Raw genomic sequence first — 25,666 nt, 5'->3', positions numbered from 1 at the left:
AATTGGGTGCCTTTCCAGATGTTTCATACTTGTCTGCTCTAAGTGCATTACCCCTGCTCGTAGCCCAAGGCTGTTAACACTGCACAGAGATGTTGAAGATGTGTTCTTGCACCTTAACAAAGTGCCAGTTCAGTCTGAGGTCAGTGGCTGGCATAATTTCAAAAAGGTGCAATATTACCTTTGTCAGACAGCTCTTATTGCTGTTTCCTTGCTTGGCCTCAGTATATTTTTTCTGCAAATGATTATGGAGTTTGAAGTCAGAAAAAAGGTAATAATCACAGTGAGATCATCTATTCATCTACCACAAAACTTTTTACTATTGTTAGGAGCTGTGGAATAATTACATATTCTGTTGTATCCACACAACAGTGATTTATTTTGCTTTCTTCAGTGATTCAGGGGCTGCTGACTTAAAGCACTCTGTCCATGCACCCTGATTCCCATCAGATGTGTAACCAGGTTCCAGTTGTACTGGCATTTGGCATGAGTCAATGAAATTTATTTGCATTCAACTATGTGGTTTGGGAGAATTCTCACATCATTTTTACTCACAGCGTCACTCTCCAAGGTTTGTTAGCATTTACAGATCAGTCTGAGATCCCTCAATGATTTCACTGTTTGTGATGCTTAAGCAGCTTAGAAAGAATATATCTATATACCTGCCTATATACCTATATACATGCCTATATACCTTAATACAGATATATTCACAGATAATGCCTAGCTTGCATAGAACTTTATGTTATTAAAGTATAAAAAGGAGATATTTGGGGGAAATTATTTTTATGAAAGCGTAGACAAAAATTAAACAAGCCCACAGTTGATGTTGAGATTGAAATCACTAAAGATACAGCTTTTACAAATGAGGTTGAAGACTTGCAAAAAAACCAGACAGTTTAAAATTTGCAGATTCAGGTGAGGCAAAAGCAGTTTATTTCTATAGCTGTAGGAGGGAACATGTCATGGTAGCAATTCAACCCTCAGTCTAATTCTGACTTAAAGCAAAAGTACTGGGGCTTATATAAATTGACAAGTGAGGTGGGGGTGATACAGCAGAGCAGTGTCTGGTGGAAGGAAAGGCTGTCAGGGCACATGTGCCCAAGTGTTCCTATAACAGCTCGGAGCACAGCCTGGGTACTCAGCTGTCCAGCTCACCCCTCCCTTGCTTCTGACACTGCTGTGCCCCTCATCAACTTCTGGACTCGCAAGGTCTGCTCCCACAAAACAACGTTGGCAAAGGTACCCCCTGCATGGTTAAAAACCTTTAAAAGTCCTTCTATTGTCTTGTGGCCCTGCTTCAAAAGAGAGTGTCACTTTTTGTAATAAAATATTTCTTTACTTCCTTGTAAGCTTTGCATATACAGGCATAGCATAATGCAGTAACATCTGGTTACCTGAGCACAATGTGCCATCTGCTTAAAGAAATGTTTAGGGTCCTCTCCACCAGCCCAAACCCTTATCTCGCCACACACTGCTTCACGTGCAAAAATTGTCCTCACCGCAGTTTGGAAAGAGGAACTCTCCCTGATGTGTGGACAACTTTTTCTCTTTCAGGCTGCTCTCTGTTTCTTGTCAGTAGGAAAAGGACTGAAGAGCAGGCACATGAAAAGTTTGCAACACAGAATTCCAAGAAAAATGTTATGCTAGAAACCTCAATGTGTGACAAATTTCCAAAGATACTTTGGAGCTAAATGAATCTTAGAGGTAAACCCACCTGTCAAAGGGCTGGGCAGGGCTGCCACTATGTAAAGTCAATATTTACTATGAATTTCTTATGATCTGTGGTCCTAAGCGTGTTAAACAATGAACACAGTCATATACAGACACAGTACCTCAGAAAGCAAGTCAGTGAGCCTTAACAGGCTGGAACCTAGCAAGTTCTGGAAGAGATAGCACAGATAAAAGAGTCATGCACCATGGAATGCACCTTTGCTAGATCTAACCAGGCTAGAAATTTTCCACTTGGAAGTCAAGCTGCAGAAGAATTTTAGCATTGATGATCAAAACTGCAAATCAGTAATATATGCCAGATTATATCCAGTAATTTGAGCAGCTGTTTCAATGGAGCAGCTGTTTCAATGAACACTTGGAAGTTTGACCGAAATTATGAGTGTTCATGTTCTAAAGCAAGTGCTGGATGTTTAGTGAGGTAATTTTTCCTTTTGTTTTTTCACAGCACCAGTGCACAAGTTCATCTACCCCTTCCCACAGCCCAGGACTTAGGGCAACAACCAGCTCCAGCTTGCCCTGGCTGGTAAATAAGTCTCACCTGGAGACAGCCACCTTTGGAAGAGCAACCTTGCCCAGTGCAGCCTGCCTCTTCGGCACAATTAGAGTAGCAGTCAAAATGAAATGTGAAAATATGATATGAAAGGGGAGACTTCAGAATGATAGCTTCTGGGTCTTATTTTTCCATTTTTTTGTATATTCATACTGACTCCACAACTAGAATTTGGGCATATGTGCTTTTGTACACGCATGAGCACCTAACTAGAATTACAGATTCTCAATAAAAGATGAAGAGATATATGGATTTAAATTACTACCTCAATTCCTTTCAAATGGCAAAGCCACTCAGCTACTGAAAAACAACAGGGAAAAAGCCCCCATGGTATCACTAGGGGTATACATTATTTTTCAGTTTGATGTGCTGATCGTAGATGGTGGTGAGAGCCACAGAAACCAGAAGTCAAAAGAGAAGCGATCTTCCATATTCCAGCGAAATTACTTTATAGTGAAGTGAAATCAACATGCACACACCTCTGCTCCTCCTAAACATCAGGAGCATTAAAAAAAGAGGAAAAAAAAAAAGAAAAAAAAAAGGAAGTATGAATACCGTATGAGACGCGCTGCTAACTCCGCATTTCCAATTTTGCATTTTTAATATTCTGTGTAGAACCCTTCCAACCCTGTCCCCCTAAAAACCCCAAAACAAAACAAACAACAAAAACCCAACTCACAAAAACAGACAAACAAGCAACACTCCAAAATATCAAAAATACAAACAGACAAACAGAAAACAGAAAAAAAACCAACACCAAAACCAGGACAAACTGCACACTCCAGCGTTCTTTATCGGATGATGAAGCTCCGCCCCGGGCCAAGGCCGGCCCGCGCCGGGTGACGCCACAGCCGCGACCCTTCGGCCCCGCCCGCTGCGCCTGACCCGGGCGGGGGCGGTGGCGCAGGCGGGGCCGGGCCGGGCCGGGCTCGGCGCGGTGTGGAGGCTCCCGGCTCGGTGAGGCGGGCGCGGGGTCGGGCCCCGCCGGGCTGTCGGGGGTCCCTGCGGAGCCGGGGGGCGCTGGTTGTAGCGGGCAGCGGGAGGCACCAGGGGGAGGCACCGGAGCGGGCCGAGGCCGGGCAGCGGCCGCCGGAGAGCCGGGAGCCCCCGCGGGCAGGTGGTGGGAGGGAGAGGCGGGGAGGGCCGGGATCTGGGCAGGTTGAGGTGACCCTGGTGGTAAATAATGTATTGAATGTCTTGAGGGGTTATTTGTCAGAGTACTTCGGAGAGGTGCTCCTTTTATTTTGTCTTGTTTGTTTTGTTTTTAAAGGATTCGTGTCAGACCGGTTGGAGTTTCTTGAATCTGCTAAAACGTTGGTAGAGATCAGAAACCGGCATGCACACATAGCTAATGAAATAGTATTAAATAGCAGTCTTACATAACACTGAATTTTCCATGACGATCTTGCAATGTTTTGGAATGGTAGTACGATGTCTTTGTACTTCGGTGCTGCGGCAAGCGTCAGTGCCGGGCAGCGCAGCTGCGAGATGAAGGGCATTGTCTGCCCTCCTGGTTCTCTGCTTTCTCTTTTAGAGAAGTGACAAGTAGGCACCCGGGGCCTGGAAGCTCTGTGGTGACAGCATGTGATGGAGGTGCAGACCGAGGAGTCAAGAAGGAAGCTCTTTTATTTGGACAGAAATAATCTTAAAGCTGCAGTAGATGAGGAAAATTAGACGTGCTGAGTGAATGTAGGTGCTAGGATACCAGCCTGAGAAGAAGGTGTAGTTTGAGATGTCAGAGGATGGCAGTTTACTGAAGTGTTTGGTAATTTTGAGAGGAAGAATTACTTTAATAGCACTAACTCTTTCTGTTGTCTAGTCTGTGATACTATCTAGTATGACAAATTTTTTTTCTTTCCTTAAAAACTAGGAGTAGGCCGCCACTTAATGAAAAAATTAAAGGCTTCTTTAAACAACCTAAATAAGCTAAAAGCATAAAAAGGTAAATTTCTTAGCAAGTACCTGGCTTGTATTAGTTTATAGTCTAGATACCATTTAATTCTTTCAATTCTTGAAAGTTACTAATACTTTCTTACTTGCTCTTTTCATATCAAAATAAGGCTGAAACAATTGTGTTTGCATGGTACTTCGTAGTTGGTGGCTGAGAGAAAAACAGTTTTACAAATAAGAAGAACTCTTGGATTACGCGTGTTTTAGTTTGGGTTTTTTTAATATTTGATTTGCATTTTCCTCCCCTACTCTCCTTCAAGAATAGCGAGTTGGCAAGTGTATCTGCCTCTGTCAGTCAGGCTCTTTAATCCTCTTAATAAGCCTTAGACTTCATGTTTACAGTCTAGCAGTGAGATCCACCATTGACCTGTATTTTTGTTAATATACATTACTTTTTAATGGAGTGGACTTTCCTGCTTCAGAGGAAGGATGGGTGAGAGGTAGCTTACAATATCAAATTAAACTCAAGTTTCATTGTTGCACTGTAGCCTCCTTTGGTCAAGTCACTTAAAACCACAGAGTATATCTGTACTGATAGAAGAAGAAGGGCTCAAGTGCTCGACTGATCTGTGATTATTTACAGTGCCCTTTAGCTCTTGCCTCAATTTTGGACTGTCTTTCTCTCAGACAAAGTTCCTCTGAATCTTAATTAACACAAAATGGTACAGATCTGGGCTGATCTGAACAGGCCATAGGACCAAAGATTAGCTGGCAGTGCTCTCAGTATTGTAATACACATTATCCCATTCATTACAGCTTTAAAACAGAGGAAATGAGATTCAGCATTATACAGGAGTGGATTACTCCTGTAATAAGTATTACAGGAGTAAATATTTAAATATATACAGATAAATATTAAAACATGCAGGACACTAAAATACTATATTAAGATTGTACATTTAAAAAAGTGAAAAAGTATATTCCTTGGATATGATTAGATTGCTATTTAAATGTTCTCTTTCAGATAATATTTATTTTTGTATTGTGAGGGAGCAATTAGATAAGCTTATTTAATACCATCCATTCTTTTGTATTAGTTGTAAACAATTACTAAGAAAGAATGAAATTTTAGTTCATGAAAGAATGAAAGTTTAGTTTAGTGAGAACTTTTAGTTCTCATATGTTTAGCTTGAAATCCACTGTGATGTCCTTCCTCCATTTCCAAGTGCTCTGCCAACCAGATGCATTATTTGGAGGTGACTGTGCTGCACATGTACTGCAAACTTGGGATGTTTCGGACAATCAGAGTTCCTGAGCCAGCTTTTGTGGCTGTGCTGTGCACCAGTGCTCTGTGGACACTGATGGTGCTGACATCTCCATTTCCCTTCAGAGCTTTTCCAGTGTCATTAAAGACTGAGCTTTAGCAAGAACAGTGCAGTTGTCAGTATGAGAACTATACAGTGAAGAGTAAATGAATTAAATATTAAGTTGAAATGTAGTTAGGATTTTACTTGATGTCACTTCTTGTTATATGCTAACAATCACTAGCAAAAGGATTATTTGAAACCTGTAAAGTATCTTTGCATTAGCCTCACCCAGAAAAAAACCCCAAATCAATAAACATGGGTCAAAGGGGGCTTGTACTGCAATTGTGCTCACACAAATGAATCATTTACTTCAAGCCTTGAGAAAGGACTTTATACAGGCTTGGGGATACAGGCACAAAAAATCTTAAATCACTACATTTTGCTCAATAGAAAAGTAAATGGTGATGATAGATTAAACTTGTCCATCCTTCTCAGTCTTCTAAACATTTTCTGTGTTTTAAGAACCTACAATTCTCAAATCAGAGTCTTTACTGTTAAATTGGTTTTCATCTTCATACCCTAATTAAAAGGAAAAGTGGATTTTTCAATAGTAAGTACAAGTGTTGATACACAGTGATGTGCTTTGGCTGTCACCAGGTTTTTCTGCTGTAAGGATCCACCTATATACACAACCTAGTAAGGCGTTCTTTCCAATTGCTTTTACTCTGCGTGTTTGCTGTTGTGCCGGTCAGGAGCATACTCTTAACTTCTAAAGCTGATGTCCTTGGTGGTTAGTAAATACACACTTATGCCAGGGTTCTTTAGCTTAAAGATGCTGAGCCTCTTGGCAACAAGTGACTGCATTCAATCAGCAAACTCTCCTCTAGCCCAAAATTTGCTGCATGATGGGCAGTGAACCTGGTGGCTTGAGCTGCTGCTGACCCACTCCACTGGGCTGACTTCTCTGTTTTATTCTGAGCTATGTATCTGTTGTTGTACTGAGACCACTCATCTTGACTTTATGTGAAATTGGATTCTGTAGCATCACAAAAACAGATGCCTCCCAGATTACACGGCATTTCTGTTGTGTGACTGCAGATGCATCAGTTACCTAAATGCTCTCTGCATTTTCATTATAGAGTGTGGGAGCAGAACACAGTATTCTTTGCCTCTTTAAAATGTTTTCATGACCTGCACTTTGTAAGTTTCTTCGTTTTTGTTGGAATAGAGGGAGGATATTTTCCAGATTATTTTTTTATTTAGTTTGTTGATAGTCTAAAACAAGAAGAGGCATTAAGTAAACTTAAATGTAGGTACTATTTCAGGATTTTATTAGAAGTTTGGATTTAATTCTTTTTTCTTTCCAAGTAATTATTTATTATTACTGATCTCCTTTCTTCTTTTCACCCATTATATTTGTAGAGACTAATCCAATCTCTTAGCCTTTGTTGTATTGCCTTGGTAAGCCAAACCTACACCTTTCTAGGGAAGAGTGATTGATTCATCAGAGAAAAAACCTGCCCACCTCTTCCTCTTCTGGCACAGCTTCCTTGGATGTGGCTCAGTGTGTGAATTCTCACCAAAGCTCTGTACCATGATGTTAATGCTTCTGCCCATGTAATGGATGTATTTTCAGTCTTGCACTTTGTATTTTACTTACCCCATGTTTTCTGTGGCTTAATATCATTGTGATTGACAGATGTTTCCTTTCTTTCAACTCCCTTACTGCAGAGAATCACGGTTTTGCTTGAAAATATCTGCTCTTTAATTTAATACAGTATCCCATTTTTGTTTGATCGTTATTCTCTTCTAGTATAATTGCCTGCATTTCCTCTCAAGGCTGCTAGCAATAAAACCCAAACCAAACCCAAATTCATTTGAATTAATTATTTGTATTTCCTGTGTTTGGCCAAGACCGACAATCTGTGTACAGTTAAAACAATGAGTTAACAAATTTTAGAATTCAAACAAGCCTTCTGGATTCTTTTCCACACTTCAGCTGAAATACATCAGGCATTTTGAGGAATACATTCTGAAACAGACTTAGAATCTGCAAACTTTTGTACATGTTGGAACTTTGAATTTTTTGCACTAGGGGTACAAGGATTGTAAAACACCAGTTGCCTTTTCTCACTGTAAAGGAAATAATTAATTCCATGTTTTTATTTTGTAAAGCACAGCTTTAACTGTTCAAAGCATATCACAGTTTTGTTTGTTCATGTTAGTTGATCGAGATCTAAAAATCTGTTGAGTGCTTTCTCTTAAATTATTCAAATGGAAATATACTGTTTGAAAGTTCAGCCTTTATTTAAGTAGACAAAATGGTAACTGAATTTTTTAAAACCTTAGAGATATTTTTGGGAAAGTTAGATTTTTTTTTAAAGTTAGTTGTTTATTCCTCTTGTTTGCTACTGATCTTGAAGATGAAAAATTTAGTATCAGGCACGCCCATGTTCTTCTGATGTTTAATTATTAAGAAATAAATATCTGTGATGCAACTATATTTGATGGTTTTAGATTCCTTGCTGTCTTGGAATCATGTCAGCTGAATCTGAATGTTATTAGGAGATAACATATCAGACACTGTTCCAAGCAACTAGATAGATTTCTGCTAATACAGGCAGTAGGGTCATCATTAAGAAGACATTTTATTCTAAGGTAAACATTGTTTGGCTTTCTCTCTGTATATTCTTATTGATTTTTATTCCAATTTGCAGTAATGGAACAACTGCCGGATCCGGTTATGCAAGCAGATGCAAATATTAAAGCCATTAATGAAGAGTACAGGAAAGCCTTTATTTTTATCAATAAAGGACTGAATACAGATGAACTGGGTCAGAAGGAAGAGGCAAGAAGTTACTATGAGCAAGGGCTTAACCACTTGCTCCGAGGAGTTAGCATTCCATCAGAGGGTCCTGAGTGTGCAGGGTCCCAGTGGGAGTCTGCCAGGCAAATGCAACAGAAGATGAGAGAAACCCTGCAAAATGTTCGTGCTCGACTCGGCAGTCTAGAGCAAAACACCCCACCAGCACAAGCATCTCCTGCTATGATGGATACCCTTCCTGGGGTGCCCAAATTATACCCCTCCATTCCTTCCAAAGAAAAGCCAGAAAGACCCCCTCCCCCTAATTCTCTGCTTGTTCCAAGTCAGTTGCCTGCAGCAGATGGAAGTGTTGCATCTGTGAGTCAGGGGCAAATTCCAGCTATGAGTCCATCATCTGCAAAACCTCTTTGTCTGCCAAATGAAGCACCTCCTGCCTATACTCCTCAAGCTACCAATGGCCACTTTACTGTGTCCTATGGCACAGACTCTGGGGAGTTTTCTTCTGTCAGTGAGGACTACTACAACAACAAATGTACTCAGCCACCTCCCCTGGAAAACCTGGGAGTGGATGCAGATGAGCTGATCTTGATTCCCCAAGGAGTACAGATATTTTTTGTGACTCCTGATGGGCAGGTTAGTGCTCCTTCATATCCTGGATATCTGCGCATCGTCAAGTTCTTGGATACAGATAGTGAAGCTGCTCGGAATCGTCCACCGGCATTTCTTCAGGTAACAGGAAAATAATTTTCTCCTTTAATTAAAACTGTCACAAAGCTCTAACAGGAAATCTTCTTAGGTTCTTGCTCTTGTGAGCTTAAACATCCCTGTGATAAAATGAAGGATGTTACAGGTGCTGCAGAAATGGTTTTCTGCAGGTACACACTTCTACAACTCTTTCTGTGGAAAGCACCTCTGTGTCTTCCCAAGGTTTTCAAGTGCTCACTGTTCTGGTGAATTCTAGTATGTAAAGGACTTGACTTAACATGTCTTTCCATTTCATAAAATTGACTTATTTTTTCATGTAGAGAAGACATTTTGATTCACCTGTTGTAACAAATCAGGATGAAATGGGATTAGGTGCTACCCACTTCATTGTTAATTAGTTATAAGGTATTGCAGTTACAACTGATAATTTGGAATTTGAGAGTCCATGTTAATCCAGACTCGGTACTACAGATAAAAAAGATGCATTATTTGTACTTTTTCAGTCCTTACTTTTGTCATGTGGGCATGTTCTGTAATGAACATAATATTTCTGGTCTGGATTCTGACTCTAGATCTTCTTGTTACAGCTAAGATTGGCTGGTTTGGGGTCTGTTGGATCCTGATCTGGGGTCTACTGGTTCAGCTCCACTCATGTTAGGTGTCTTCAATAGTAGGCCAGCGACAGCCATGCATTTCTATTTGTCCTGTCATGTAAACCTGTCCTGAGATCTCCAGAGTGGTACAGGCACTGTGAATCCTGACTTGTTTGGCAGTTCTTTTCATTTGGGCCTCAAGATGAGAACTCAGTTAAGAGAGTACCATCCTGAATTCTAGTCTTCTATCCTGTGAAAATTAATACTTTCTCTATATTAGACTGTCAGAACTAATCAAGAATGATAGTTCCAGAATCACATGGGGATTGTTTTTCTTTTGTTCAGGATGGTATAAGGCTTTTTATTTTTCATCATAGAATCATAAAACAGTTTGAGTTGGAAAGGACCATAAAGATAATTTATTTCCACCCTCACTGTCATCAGCAGGATACCTTTCACTAGAAGGTTCCACTGGAAATTTTATGGAAAATCAAGTTTATGGTGTGTTTCAGTATGTTCTGTCTATCTTTCTTTTTAAAATCATCCTTTGATTCCATGTACTTGTTTTTCCTAGGTTTGTGACTGGTTGTATCCTCTGATGTGTACCCAGTCTCCTGTTCTGTGCTGCAATACTGGGGTCTACATGTTCCCCGACACGATGTCCCAGATACCAGGGTCCTACGTGGGAGTAGTGCTGTCTTCAGAACTTCCAGCAGCTGACAGAGAGCTGTTTGAGGATCTGTTAAAACAGATGTCTGACCTACGAATCCAGGTAAATTTCTGGGCAGTCTTTTATAAGCCAATAAGGAAAGGTATAAATCATCAATATATCCTCACATTTACATTTAGTTGTGTAAAATGACAGATTTTTGTCTTGGTGGTAAGCTCATCTGTGAGAAATAGATAAAGTAGCCATGATAAAGCAGCATTGTAATGAAACTGTAGATCCTGTGAGATGAGACAACAGAAGTTTTAAAATACTAAACTCTAAGCACAGAGTGGAGTTCAAGACCATTTTTTATATTTTCTCTATTTTTCTGAAAGAGACAGGACCCAGAATGAAATTACGTGTTCAGGAGAAAGCATGCTTTTCCTTATGTGTACATGCACATAACTCTCAATGTAGTTTTGATGATGGCATTCTTGGAATATCATGCCCAAACATGTTTACAGTTCAAAAATGTTAAGCCGCTTCAGAGAAGATCTGTGAAAATAGTATGTACCTCAGAAATCTGCCTTCCAATGGGATCTCAAAGTAGATGAATCTGGTGCTTTATTGCAGTAAGATGTTGACAGGTAGAGAAAACAAAAAAAAAAAAGTCTAAAAAATGTGCAATAAAATTCAGTGATTTGTAATAAAGTGGAGAATATTACTGTAAGAGCCCTGGAGCATAATTTCAGGAAGAGTGGTGATCAATAGCTATTTAAAAGATTATAGCATGATTAAATCTTTTCATGCAAGAATTTTGTTGATTCACCAAAAGCTGAGTTCATGGATGATGAAGGACCAGTTTGGAGCATCCCATGAGGGCGGAGTTCTGTTAGGGTGTAAATCCTGGTGAGTTCAGCAGAGAATTTCACTAGCATAGGAGGCCACTAACTTTGCTTAGAAGAGGAAAGTACTTACAGAATTATGTGATATTCGCTCACTGGATAAAATTCTGTCATTTTTCCTGCATAGAAGTAGTTCAAATTGGATATCTTATTAGTTCCAAAGTTTTCCTAAAACTTTGTGTTTTTGTTAATGTTCCCTGATGCGATGTCACAGGTGCCAGGATCCCATGAGAGAGTAGGGTTACCTTCAGAGCTCCCAGCAACTATGAGAGCACATTTTGAAGATAAATTTAAACAGAGGTCTGGCCACAAAGTCCAGGTAAATCCCAGGACATTCCAAAATCCTATAGTAAAAAAAAAAAGTCACAGAAATGCATGTTAGAATTGCTGATTTGATTGACAGCAGCTGTGTATGCTGTGTCCTGTGGTTATTTTTTTTGTTGGATGGCTTTTTTGTGTTGTTGTTTGGTTTCTTGTCAAACATGAATTCTGTTACTGCAGCCTGCCGTAAGCATTTCAAATCAGCATATTTCTGAAGTCTTAAAAACTGTGATATATCACAAGTATTCCAAAGCCTAGTCTGATGGCCATTTAATGTGTCTGTTTTACATAGTAATTGTGAGTTTCTAATTGACAACTATACATAATATAATTACAATACTGAGTCCGTTGTCTTATTAGAGAATCCATTTTTGCTCCTTAGAGTAGATCTTAGAAGTCTTGTTGACTGGTTTTCTTTATAGTGCCCCAAGCTGTGGCATAACTAAATTACATCTGGAACATAGTCTGGGTTTTTTGATAGGTTTTTTTGTTTGTTTTTTTACCTATAGCTGTTCATTGAGGTAATTTCTCCTGCTCAGCCCTCAGAGTGTTTTGGTCACATGCTGAAGACATTTCTTGAACCCTGAGATTTCACCTTGCTGTCAAGCAGTAAATGATGATGTAGTACATGTCAGTGATACATTGTTTACCTTCTGGGTAGCAACCTCCTAAGATTTCATCTACTCTTTCCTGTTAATGTTGGTTTTACTACAACATACAACATGTGCAATACCCTGCTTTTATATGCAGTAAATATTTCAGGGGAATTTAAGAATTCCCTGTAATAGCAAATACTGTTCTGTATTATGTATTCTGATCTTCCTGTGAGTTTAATCTATAAATGCTCTCATTTACACTCTTCTAGACTAAACAAAAATGTTTTTTCTTTCTGTCATTAACTAGCAGTGCTTTCAATCTTTGAAATGCTTGAGGGGTTTATTTACTTTTACATTGGAAAAGTTCTCTTAAAAAAAACTTAAACCTATTGCAATTTATTTAGGTTTCTGTAGTTAAAGTTTTGCCTGTGAACTGTGTAAAGTGATGTTACACATTTTAGAAGTGTTAAGCAGCCTGTGGTAGTGGTTGCTGTGTTTTAATGATTAACATTTACTCCAGAAACAGTAGAGTTTGACATGAAGTAACAAAGAACCTGCTCACCCAGTCTTAAATAGGGGTCAGTATTGTGCACAGTTTGATGTTTTCCTTGGCTGTGCCAGTCTAAAAAAGCAGCAACAGCACACAGCATGAATAATCTCCTTTATTTTTGAATTTGGGAGGAAAGAATGAGGAACAACACAATCTCAACAGCTGCATTCCTTTAGTGTAGCTGGATTCTCTAAACAAAGATTGCAGTTCCCATGCTGAATAACAAAACAGTTGACTTCTGTGTGAGAAGATAAAAATGGGAGATGGACAGTCTCTTATCTGTTTTGCTGGTGATCTAGTAGTGTAAATTTTCCCTGCTTAGTTATTTGGCCATATGGCTGCATTGGCAAGCAAACCTTTTCATTGTAGCTGGATCAGAAAAGTGTACAAAAAAGCTGACCTGCCTGGTAAGCTTTTTTGGTTGTCTAAAATTTTTGTGGAAAAAGTCATTGAGTGTTAAATTTAGCTTGAGTTTCTGTACACTTAGCCAAGGCATGCAGAACTTTAGTATTATTCCACAGTGGATGTGTATGTGTATGATCTAAACCAGAAATACTGATGATAGGTTGCAAAGTTGCAAGATGCTCAGGTGTTTGCTTTCACTTGTCAGCCTTCTGAAGCCTCTAGTGATGCAATTCACTTGCCTCAGACTGTACATATCCAGCCACAACCTGAAGAAGCAGAAGATCAGAAAGAGTTACCAGAATGGAGTGAGAAAGTTGCCCATGGAATCTTGTCAGGTACAGCTGTAATAAGGGGATTTGTGTTGAACAGAAACCAATGTTAGTGACATTTAAACATATTTTCACCTAAAAGCATGGGTGCTGATAGAAGCAGAATGATCAGAAGTAGTTGTTCACTTAGTTCCATTGTTGATCCTCTAGAGGATGCCTTGATGACCTTTGAAAAAACCATGCAGAATATAAATCCATTGCCAACAGTTTGTTTATTGCAAATGAGTTTGGCTTCTCATTTGACTCTATTAGAATATCACCTGCTGGGACTCAAACCACTGTGACAGAACAGTTTTGCCCCTGTATGAACATATATTGCAGTAGGCATCTGTTGTGATTTCTGCAGATAAACATGTGGGGTTTTTTTCCTCTGAGAACCTTTGGAATATACTGATGACCAACAGCTGATTGTATATGAATCTGCAAGGAGGGCTAAAGGGCTGGGTTTGTATGTTTTCCTGAGTGCCAATAGTATTGAGATGTGCAGTTCTATAAATTCTAACTGAGCTGGTGCTGGCATATCCATGAAAAAACTGAGTATCTGAATCAGGCTGACGTTTGGATATGGGCTGGCTGTATTAAACTTAAATAAAATGAACGTAAAAAGTGGTGGTATATGTGCAGAAATTACTGCAGGACTTCTGTGCTGTCCCATTCAGGGGAAAATATAATTGCAGACTCCAATCAGGAATGTTTCCAGACCTTCCTGTTTTGCAGAGGCAGAGGAGGGATAGATGAAGGAATCACAGTCCACAATATTGTACATACTAAGAAAATCAATTTTTGTCTTGAAGGTGCATCTTGGGTAAGCTGGGGCCTGATGAAAGGAGCAGAATACACGGGTAAAGCTATTCACAAAGGAGCTTCTAAACTGCGAGAGCACATTCAACCAGAAGAAAAGCCTGTGGAAGTCAACCCAACTGTAGCAAAGGGACTTCACGTAGCAAAACAGGCTACTGGAGGAGCTGTGAAAGTCAGCCAATTCTTAGGTAAAAATCTCATCTCATAGAATAGAATATTTTTGTCTTAAATAATAAAAACTTCATAAAATGCAAGCTGGTTTCTCTAGCCAGTAAACTGGAGGAGTTACTGACTTGATAAAATTCAGAGATCAGTAGTTTGTACCTAGTTATCTCCTGCAAGTGATGTGCTTTAAGACTAGTATGTATTACTTGGCCCTGAGACATCCTTTTCTTTCCTAAAAGAATAGTCTGTATAGTCTTAAGTTTGACATGCTTTTGAAAGTTTTAGACAGTTAATTCAAAATGTTGTCTCTTATTTTTTTAAGTTGATAACCATATTTTTTAAACCTCTACTCTCACTGGTTACTAACATACAGTAACAAGAGAATGTGTGTGTGCATATTTTTAAACACGCACACCTGAAACAAGTCTATCTAACTATGTACAAATATCAAAATAGAAATGGCCTGGTATTCAGAGATGCCTGGGAACCTTAACAACTCACAGTAACTTAATTTTGTTATTTATTATGTTTAAATATAAACATTAGTTTATATTTACCATCTAGTGACTCATCCAAGTTTAAAACTAAATTGTGCTGATCTTATATAACTACTTTGAAGAGTTGGAATGCTTGTAAGAAAGACTTCTACAGAAGACAAGTCAGGAAAGCAGCAGCTTGTTCTGTATCTACCATTTAGAGATAAGAAAGCAGTGGAAACAGTTTGTTGAAATTTGAGTGTGAGATGCGTATAAATGTCTTTTAAAGCACTTATTATTCACAAGGCCAACGTTACTTGTTTCTTAGGACTTGCAGCTATGTTGAACCTGAAAAATAAAGTTGCTTTGTATCAGTTGGGCACTTACATGTGGATTAAAGTCTGTCTTTTATATAAGCGTATTTAAATAGAAACATCACTTAAGACTTCACTGAAACTTCCTGTTAATTATGATTAAAGATTTTTAAAGAAGGATGTTCTATGTTCTCACTAAATAACCTGCATACTGTTGTTTTATGTTAGTTGAAGGGGTGTGTTCTATAGCAAGCTGTGTCGGAAAGGAGCTGGCTCCACACGTGAAGAAGCATGGCAGCAAATTAGTTCCAGAATCCCTAAAGAAAGATAAAGATGGAAAATCTACTTTTGATGGTGCTCTGGTTGTAGCAGCAAGTGGAGTTCAAGGTAATAAAAATTCCCTACACTTTTAAAAATTACATATTTTTAATGGTATGAACTGAAATAAGCTGATTGTTTCTACAGGGTTTTCAACAGTGTGGCAAGGTTTAGAAAGTGCAGCGAAGTGCATTGCTAAAAGTGTTTCAACTGAGACTGTAAAAACAGTCAAATACAAGTAAGTAACATTTTTATTGTTTTCATCTTCTATAGCACACTGTTACTGTCTCTGAATACTGGCAAGAAAAGCTTATGAAAGTGCAGGGAAGCTAACTGAAATGCCTCCTTTGCTGTAATTATGTAGCATGTGATAAGGTGGTAAGTGCACAGTAATGGGCATCTCTTGTATGCAAAAATCCGAAATGAGGAATTGTAGGAAGTATTTTTTTAGTTCTTTGTAGAAGTATTACAGCTTCAGGCTGTCTTACAAACAATGTTCAGATTTATATCTTTGCTCTATTATATAATATAATTATGAAAAAATTACTGGTTTAAACCTCTGAGCTCTAATCCTGAATTTATGCAAACTTAGCTAAATTTATAAAAAATAAAAGAACCTCACCTGTCAGCAGGTTTGGCTAAAGCAAGGCAGTACAAAAATTAAGAAAATTTTGTAAGGAAATCTAAGGTAAATATAGCAATAATAAAACAGTCTCACTTGCAGAATAAAGATGTTCTTAGAAGAAGATAGTGGGAGAAGAGGACAATAACATTTGGGATTAAGATGATGATACTAAGTTGATGGAAAGATGAAAGCTGTATGCATGTGGAGAATAATGGAATATATTGAAGTAACTGTGAAACATGAAATGCACCTCTCAGAAAAAAGGCAGTAGATTTAATAGAAAGTGAAGAGTAAGAAGAAGCAAGCAGTTTAAATGGAATTGGTGATAAGTGTAGCAAAAGAGATATTTAAAAGGATTGCTGAAAGTGCATGCAAGCTACAAGCCAATGGTAACAAGATAAACATCAGCATACAGTATTAAGCAGATTGGCATTCAGGATTGTGTTGTGATGCGTTTCAAATAGGAGGCTAAATAGCAAAGTTCTAGTCAGGTGTGGTTTATTGCTAATGTTTTTTTTTGCAGTAGGAATGTCAGGAGAAATTGTACTGGTACTCATTTCACATAAATTCATGTTAATGTTTTTGTTTTAGATACAAATATAGGAAATATGGAGATCAGCAGACAACAGACACTAAGAGTGAAAAACAATAAGTAACTACCTGTTGTAGCTAACTGCAATATGATTGAAAATATTTGATATGGAATCTTTAAAATCTATCCTTATAATTAGATTAAAATTTTACATAATCTCCCTTCTGTAAGCTGTTTTTTTTTTTTAATTTCAGTGACAAAGATGTCTGCCACTCAAAATACCAGTGAATGAGCTAAATTCCACTTAATGGAAACAAAGCTAAAGGAGCACCATCAGTGTCTCTAAATAAAATTTTTAAAAGGCTAAAATTTAGCTGCAGTACCCTTGTGGATGGAATTTTAAAGAGATGCTCATCATATGCATGTGGATTAGAATGGGTGGGAAAATGTAGCTTCAGAAGTAATGTGTCTGCCAAAGTCCCATGCTACTAACTTTTTTTAAAACTATTTAAATAAATGCAGTGTATATATCTGCACAATTTTTTAAAAAACAGTTAAAAATTATGCACTTCAGGCAGACAAACTAAAAAATTAGTTATCGGACATTAGGAAGTTGTCACTCTTACTGTACTGGATAAGCTACAATCGTACTTTAAATGAGGTTACTTATTTTACTGGTGCTGTACTGGCTTATGATGTTCCTGACATGAATATAATCAAATTGACAAACTAATCGAACTGACAGATACATCTGCTGTGAGATTAATTCTTTGTCCTGCAAATCCAATGTTGATGATTCAAGGCTGTTGCTCTATCAGAGAATTAAAGGCAAAACAAAAAACCCACAACTTCTTTTTATTCGGTCTCATTGTTAGTTCCAACCACACGCTCTGGCTGCTTTACTGATATATTATAGATTTTTTGGGTTCTTTGATATTCTTTGCTTCTCTCTATCTTGAGGTCCTCAAAGAACCTCTTGTTGTAACAACCACAGAGAAAAAGTAACTCTGCTAACTGCTGGGATTCTGATGCTGCCAGGAATACTTCCCTTTGCCCTGGTTTGTCTGAGTGCAGTGCTGTCTGGAGAAATGTCTGGCTAGCCAGAACAGTTGAAGTTACTGCTCTCACTGTGCTCTTGTCCTCCTTCATTGTGTTCTCTGTTCACAACTGAGTCCTTAGTGTGAGACTGCCAACTTGCCCACTAAAGTACAAAGAAGCTGGACTCACAGCCCATGGGAGAGAACAAAGGTTTTTATCGCTTCATAATTTTCATTGTGTCCTCAAGATAGTTTTGTTGACCCTTTTGGAGTTCTGTATGATGCAGCATTCCAGGTGGGGGTCTCAGAAGAGAAGAGGAGAGGGGGAGAATCTCCTGCTGGCCATGCTGCTTTGGATGCAGCCTGGGATACAGTTGGCTTTCTATATAGAGAGTGTAGGAATTTTACCTAAGAACTAAGGTGAAAAAGAACCCATGGTGATTGCACAAAACTTCTCTCCCCTCCCTTCTTATCATTCTATAAATAGGTTTTTACTCTTCAAAATTGGAGGGGAAAAAGGGAGAAAGACTGGAAGTGTTCTTGAAGAAAAAGAGAAGGAGTATATTGGTATTTTCAAAGAGCAATTGATCTGATAGAGGAGCAGCCTTTATTCAAATGGCTTCATAAATTCTAATAATTCTAATTATATTCTTTAGACATTTGGGCACTGTGGGTTTTTTGGGGTTTTTTTTTTTTTTTTGGAAATACCTGAATTTTGGCTCTCAAAAGAATAAAAGAATTCAATGAAGATTAAAATACTAAGTCTACAAATCTACAAAATTGTTCTCTTTCCTTAGGTATGGAGAGGATGCTGGTCATGCTACAGACAACGCTATGAATTCTGCAATCAATGTCGGTGTTACAGCATTTAACATTGAAAATATTGGTATCAAATCTGTGGTAAAGAAAACTGCGAAGGAAACCGGCCATGCTGTGCTAGATGAATATAAAGTATTGGATAATGAGAAGAAGGGTAAAAAATGAAAGCAATTAAGTACTTCTCAGAGCCTTACATTAGAGATTAAACTTCCTATTTAGAAGTAACTACACTGCTCATCTGACATTGAACATTAATCACAATGTAGTTTTCAAGCCACTGTTACTTAATTTAAAAGGAAAATGTAAAAGTAGGAAGAGTATTTGTAAGAGGAAAAATGAAAGTTGTCACCTCCTTGTTCAGTACAGAACAAGAGGTTTAAACAACTGGATCAGGGCTTTAGGCAACTGGAAGTTTGCAGTTCATATACTTGCATCTTTAAGCACTTTTTCAAAGTAATATATAGAATAATAGATTAATATAGAAATACTATTGTGAGTATTTTTGTAACACTTTATATTTATAAAGAAGATGGTGATACAGAAAGAGTAGGATGGCTAGTTCTGGAATAAGTAAAATTACCAGTTTTGGCTTTATAACTATCCTTAAGAATTAGTTTTACTGATCAAGCCTTGTCTTATTTAATATGTACTACTAATATAAGCATTGTGTTTCATTGTTTCATAGAGAATTTCTCTTTTCACCTACAAAAAAGCTGATCTTACCCAAAGTTCATGCTAGGAGAAATGAAAGATGAACCTCAGGTAATTAGGTAGTCATTCCCTTTCAAACATTTTTTTTCCTCATCCAGCATATAAGTAAACCAAAGATACCGAGTATTTTTTCTTGTGGAGAGTATTTAAAGTTCTAGAAAAATGCATTTTCCAGTTAACTTCATAAGGAAAGTAAAAAGATTCTTTGAAATTCAGGTTTTTATGTAGAGAGAATAAGTATGGTTTTGCATAAATTAAAGTATTTTTCTGTGAAAATATTAGAGGGCACTGGGAAATTCTATGCATTCTGTACTTTTCAGCTGATCCAGAAAGATTGAGATTATATATCATGACCTCATAATGGAAGACTCCTAATGTTTGAACAAATAGTTCTAATGGTCATCATCTTTATTCCATTAAATTGATAGTTGCACAAGGGTGTGAAGTGTTGAAAAAGACAATGAAGACAAACCCTTTAGATTAAGAGTTGTGCAGAATAGACACTTCTGTGTAGATTTGTCATCCCATTTGTACCACAGTATAAAATAACTCAAGATGTTAAATCCTTGAGATGCTTTGACTGTGCTACTTATTTAACACTTTACTATTGAGTCTTAAAGCTACTACACATTCTAATATTGGCTGGACCTACAACAGGCAGAATGCTAACAACCTACAACTTATCTCCATTTCATGTAGATGGAGAAAATAACTATAAATTGTTGGTGGCAAGTGATATTTGTAGAAGATTGAAAAAATACAGTAACAACTACGGTCTGTTAGAATGGTAATAGGTGCATATTTTGTGGTAGCTACTGCAGGTGTGTGCTTTAAAGTGAGAAATGTGAAAGAAAGGATCTAACCACTTGAAGTGTAACTTTGATTTATGCAATAAAAATAAAATCTGTGCTTGACCTTTTTATGATATGGAGCTACTATATGGATCCATAAGTGGAAGAACTAGGACTTCTTCAGAAATAATAAAATAGCAGTATTGGGGTTTATATACAGTATAAACAAGCTCATCAGGTAGAGCTTAAATACTTCAAACTAATAAGTTCCATCCAGATTACACTGCAACAATTTCTGTTACTATAGTCTGCCACTTGTCAGCTTGTGTAACCAGTTAAAGATTGCTGAAGACTTAACACTAGCAAAAGCATTTTTTGTTCTTATGAGCTGTATTTACAATAGGGATATAGGTATTTGTATCTTCTTTCTCCCTCGCATTTCAAGGTTTTGCATATAGCTCATACCATTCAGTTTCATCTATAAACCGTCAAAGCAAAAAGTTGCATTAAAACAACAGTTAAGATCAAGGTGTTACAGTCTTCAAGAGACCACATTGGAGTACACTGAGGAAAAACAACATTTAAATGCCATCAGTATCAGGTAGTGGTGTCCTGCTTAACCTGCTATTGTTCTCTTCATGTGTATGTCTTTCAAAATGGATTAAAACTATTTTTTGAATGATGCCTACCCCATTTTGCAGTTTGTAATGTGCTATATCCATGATCTTCCCTTTTACATTGTTCCAAAGTTTAGTTAATTTTCCCAGCTGATGGTATGATGCTTGAACTTACCTCGCTTCCCCTGCCACTTCTTTGGCCCAGGGTAGCACTCCATAGGCTTCTCCTCCATTCTTCCACGATATACAACAGCCTTCTCACATTTACTGCCTTATCTCAGCTCTCCCTTTTATATGTTAACCTTCCAAAACATCCTGTCTTAGGTTGGCTTTCTATTCATAGCTTGGTTTTGTTTCTTTGAACATCTTTTGATACATGGAAGTCCTTGAAATTTTAGTAAGCCGTGTAGTGTATTAGCTATTATGTGATTTCCTAAGGCATTCTTACTTCCAAAATTATTCAAATACTTTTCTACAACAATATTGGTCTCAAATCTTGTCTTGAGAGGATTACTTTCAATGATCCCTAAGTCATTCTTAGCTATGGCCATCTCTGGAATTTTCATAATTGTGTAGATGTAAACCATGATTCTTATCTCAAATATGAACCCCTGTATTTGAACAGATTCTTCTGGATTCCAAGGGTTGTTTGATTGGTTTGTTTAATGCTGTTTTAAAACCAACTTGGAATAGTCTATTTTTAATGTTCCCTGAATAAATCCATAATCCTTTAAAAAGAATTGGTAAACCTATCTTCCACTACAAAAAAACATGCCACCAGCTTAGGATAGAATGATGTGGGTTGGAAGGCAGCCCCTGGTCTGTAATCCACCTCCTTCTCAAAACAGGGCTAGTCTGGAGCACAGTACTCTGCCCCAATTCTGCTCATGTTGTGATTATCTCCAAGGATGGAGACTTCACAGCCCTTCTGGGCAACTTCTACCCAACTTAACTCTGCTCAATATTTCCCCTTATACTGAGCCAAACATTTTTAAATGCAGGTGCATTCTATTGCATATCCTTTCATCATGCACACTGGAGGAAACTTTGGCTTCTCCCTCTTATTTAGACTTTCCTATTACATAGCTAATTACAGCACTAAGCTCTCCTTATGCCTTCTCCAGCCTGAACAAAGGCAAGTTCCTGACCTAATGCAGCCCTTGGGACTTGTTTGGGAGTCAAAAGCTAAGCACTTCAGCATGTGTTGAACAGAGTGGAAGAACTCTCCCTCAGGCTCCTGGCCATGCCCTTGCTATGGCAGCCCAGGGGCCCTTCAGTCTTGTTTGCTGTAAGCTGTTGGCAGCTCATGGCAGCTTCTTCACCAGGAAGGCTGTGTCTTCTACAACACTGCATTCTAGACACTGCTCCAGCCTTATTGATCCATGGGCTTTACCCATGCCAGATATTGTGCTTTGCACTTGCTTTTTGTTGAATTCACCTACCTGTGAATGGTCACCCTTTTCCTCCTGCATCCTAACTGCTCCTCCCAACTCATCACCATCATCAAATTTGCTGGGCTGGTGCTCAGTCTTCCAGGTCGTCAATCAGGAATTAAGGGTATTGGCTCAGATACTGATCCCAGAGTCAAGCAGTCATACTGCTGATCTCCACACTGCAAGCCTGGTGCCCAGACAATTTTCCAGAAGCCTTATGAACCAGTTATCCAATCTAGAACTCACCAATTCAGCTATAAAAGTACTGTGGGACACTACATGAAAGTCTTTGGTAAAGTCAAAATATACAACATCCACAAGTTTTCCCTTGCCCACACAGCCATTCATCATACCTTAGTTACTGGTGCTACAGAAATAACTTCTTTGTAAAAATCAATTCATGCCTTCAGCAACTGGTTTACCTTGCTTTTAAGTAATTCTAGGTGTTTAATGCCTTTACATATCATAAATACTTATTTAAATATAAAATTCTGTTTTCAGAACACATTGTGTTGTGACCAAGTTTTCTAGCTGTTCTTACTAAAATTTTTGAACTCAATGCATTAAAAGCCTTAAAACAATGATAATGCCTTTAGCAGTATCCATATACCTAATTTTAACCAATTTATTTGGAATAAAGAAATGGAGGAAAATTCTTTAGTGTTGCAAGTGTCATTATGTTACTGCTGTGATTCTTAAAAATATTGATGGTTTGAAGTTTTACACACTGTCCTGGTTTAGGGCAAATTTGGGAGCAAACCTACAAAGGGGTTCCTCTAAAAAGCAGATTCGAGCAGCCCCTCCTCCAGCTGGTTCGGGAAAAGGTTTCCTTGGAGAAAAGTGGAAAAAACCTGTTTATTGAACAGGCAAAGCATTCACCAGCACAAAAAAAGGGACAATATTAAATAATAAAACCTCTTGCCGCTCCGAAGAGATGACAAACTCAGAAAGTCCCCTTTGTGGGCTGTAGCTTGGCTCACTCAGTTTATTATCAGTCTCTAGTGCAGGGAATGCTGTGGTCCAGGCCCAGCCCTGTGGGCCACAGGGGCAAGCTCCCAGTGCTCTTCAGTCCAGAGCGGGTTCAAACTTCAAAAAGAAAAACCACAGTCCAGGGAACTCCTCTGCCTCAACTAGCTAAAAACTAACTAAAAACCAAAGGAAAGCTCTCTCCTGCCATCTGTCCATGCTGCAGATAATACAGTCAAGGAAAAAGATGTGGGGGAGCAAAAGCAGTCCCTAAAAACAAGCTCCACGCTTCTTCTCTCCCCCCGCTTCCCTCGGAACCAGTCTTAAAGGTGCAGAACTTGTTTCTAGGCTAAACAGATGGATGGGGATACAATTCAGCATTATAAAGTCACCCCGGAACACACACACAAGACCTCAGTCCACCAGACGCTTTTCTCTCACTTCAGTTCCCAAACCATCAGGCGAAGCACCCCGTTAGACCTGCAGTGCTGTGCCAACCCAGCCAGTGTGGTCTGGGCTCATCCTTATGTGCACAGTGACCTGGTTCCTGAGAGTTTACCTGGTTAAGACACCTAGCAATTCCTGGCTGAGGGTGGGACCTGAAAGTATCCTGGAGGGGAGGTCCAATTAAAGTCTCCTGGGGCAGAAAGAGTATGCTGTGGGTGGGGATACAGCCCTCAGTTCCCCTGTGCTCTCTGTTCTCAGACTTCTGATTCCAGGCCTCTTCCTGAGCTTTCTGAATGTGCCCACTCATTGAGAACAATTCATCAGGCTGGTTACATTAATCTTGAAGCAGTTGTTCACAAAAACTTGTAACAAGAAAAATGGCTACTGATTAAAACCTTTGCTGTTAATATTTAGTACAGTTGGTGAGTTATGAATGCTAACCTAGGTCCAAGTCATTACTTAAATTACTGGTTTGCTATGAAATGTGTTTTCAATATGAATCTTAAAAAGGTAGCATTCAGTAATACATGAAAGCTAAATGAGCAGCTAAATTTAAATGCAGTTACAGTGCAGCACTCTTCTAAATTTGTTTCTTGATTAAATTATATCAGAAAATTTTGAATTCAACTCACACCAAAGATGGTAATTCACTGATTAGCTGATAGCATCAGTTATAACTTGAGACTCAAAAATCATCTCCTGCTCAAGAGGAGGAGTCTCATATATCAGACAAGTGAAATTAAACTTACTTTTTCTTCTTAGAATCAGTCTTCCCACTCTCCATCCTACCATTGTACTCCCATTCATTAGGTCCTGCTGCATTAGTGCCCTGCTGTTACAGTATAGGCGAGGCATTACATTGGGTAATTCCAATGTGACACACTACCACTTTAGGATTACAATTCACAACATTTCAGGACTGGTTTATGCTATGTTAAAGTAATGATAATACATAACCTATGTTTTAAACTTTTAAATCAGTGGCTCTGTTACCCAGCAAGTGGTAGGGCTATGGCATTTGGCTTGCTACTCATGCAACAGAATTCCTTGAACTGAGAAAAACATACCCTTTCTCATAATATATCAGTAAAGGAAAATTAAAGTTCACCCCCTTCCCGGGAAAGTGAACAGATAGTTCCTTTAGTGAGCATTAAGTCTTGTGAAACGGTGAGTTGATCTACGAGTGCACCAATTACTCCTAGTTTCACGCTGTCCCTTGCATCAAGTCTCATGCTTTCCTGTGCAGCTGGTAAGGCACTTCAGATCACCAACCAGCAGAAACTGAGAACATTAAACATTTTCCCTTATGTAAGTTTTCAATGTTTCAGGAGCTGTACTGGCTCCCTGTAGAGTCACACAAATGTCAAAAGTTGGCACTGAAGCAGCCAGAGAAGGTGACAGGAAGAACCTGACAGAGTGATACCACTCTTAGAGCAATAATCTGTTTAACACACCCCATAAAGATCTACCTTGAAAAACCCATGAACTGATCTGAAATTCCTTGTTTGAAAAATGCAACATCAAACATTTTTAATCATCAAGACCATGTAAGATAATTATTTTCCAATATAGATTGACTAACACCATTGATTTGATCAGTGATGATGATTAAGGCTGATTATTCTGGACTCTCCTGTCTCAGGGTCTTACACACTAATTTGGAAATAGCACAGATCACAATTATCGAGTGTGCTAAAAGATGGGCTGGTCACGCCATAGGCCAGGTTCAACCGCACTGTGCCTGCCTTCACATCTGGGTCACAGCGTCTACTTAAAATCGTGCTAATTCCCATCCAGAAGAAATATTTTTAAAAATCTGCACACATGTGTGTTTCCCTAGGTCATGAAAAGCTCAGCACACAGTTCAACCTACACAGTCAAAACTCTTAACTGGGCCAAAGCTGTATCCTATTTCCCTCATCCATTTCTGGTGCTGCCGAGCCCCATGCTGGGCATTTCGCTAGACCGAGGACAGGGCAGAACGTCCAACGCGGGCCGTCACAGCAGCGGCGGGCGAGCGCTGCTGCAAACGCGGGCGGACGGGACGGGGCAGGTGCCGGCAGTAGCGCCCGACCCCGTCTTCCCTCTCGGCTTTTTCTGGGCAGCGGGAGAGCCGCGGGGAGTGAGGAGTAAAAAGTGCCCGAGCCGGGGCTGGGGTGGCTTCAGCGCGCCGCTCCCTCAGGCTCCGCCGGCCGCTCGCAGCCGTCACCCCACGCAACGCGGCCACGCGGGGATGCGGGGGGACGGGCGCCGGCGGCA

At 39.0% G+C, this 25,666-nt stretch overlaps 1 protein-coding gene across 4 annotated transcripts; it reads left to right on the top strand.

Annotated features, from left to right (window-relative positions):
• Positions 1-3,173: 3,173 nt before the first annotated feature.
• On the top strand, positions 3,174-20,632 carry SPART (spartin). 4 transcript variants are annotated; one of them, XM_063149179.1, is made up of 11 exons: positions 3,183-3,238; positions 4,152-4,223; positions 8,196-9,031; positions 10,175-10,372; positions 11,369-11,473; positions 13,232-13,361; positions 14,150-14,344; positions 15,340-15,498; positions 15,577-15,667; positions 16,646-16,706; positions 18,421-18,560. In XM_063149179.1, exons 3-10 carry the CDS (start codon positions 8,198-8,200, stop codon positions 16,704-16,706), a joined length of 1,773 nt encoding a protein of 590 aa, XP_063005249.1. In that variant the 5' UTR covers positions 3,183-3,238; positions 4,152-4,223; positions 8,196-8,197; the 3' UTR covers positions 18,421-18,560. The 4 variants fall into 4 exon arrangements, with proteins under 4 accessions (XP_063005247.1, XP_063005249.1, XP_063005246.1 ...); XM_063149176.1 differs by lacking the exon at positions 16,646-16,706 and having other exon boundaries at positions 18,421-20,632; XM_063149177.1 differs by lacking the exons at positions 4,152-4,223; positions 16,646-16,706 and having other exon boundaries at positions 3,174-3,238; positions 18,421-20,632.
• Positions 20,633-25,666: the final 5,034 nt, after the last annotated feature.

Source organism: Melospiza melodia, chromosome 2, assembly GCF_035770615.1.
Source record: "Melospiza melodia melodia isolate bMelMel2 chromosome 2, bMelMel2.pri, whole genome shotgun sequence".
Lineage (NCBI taxonomy): Eukaryota > Metazoa > Chordata > Aves > Passeriformes > Passerellidae > Melospiza > Melospiza melodia.
This window is presented reverse-complemented; position numbering and strand designations above follow the sequence as displayed.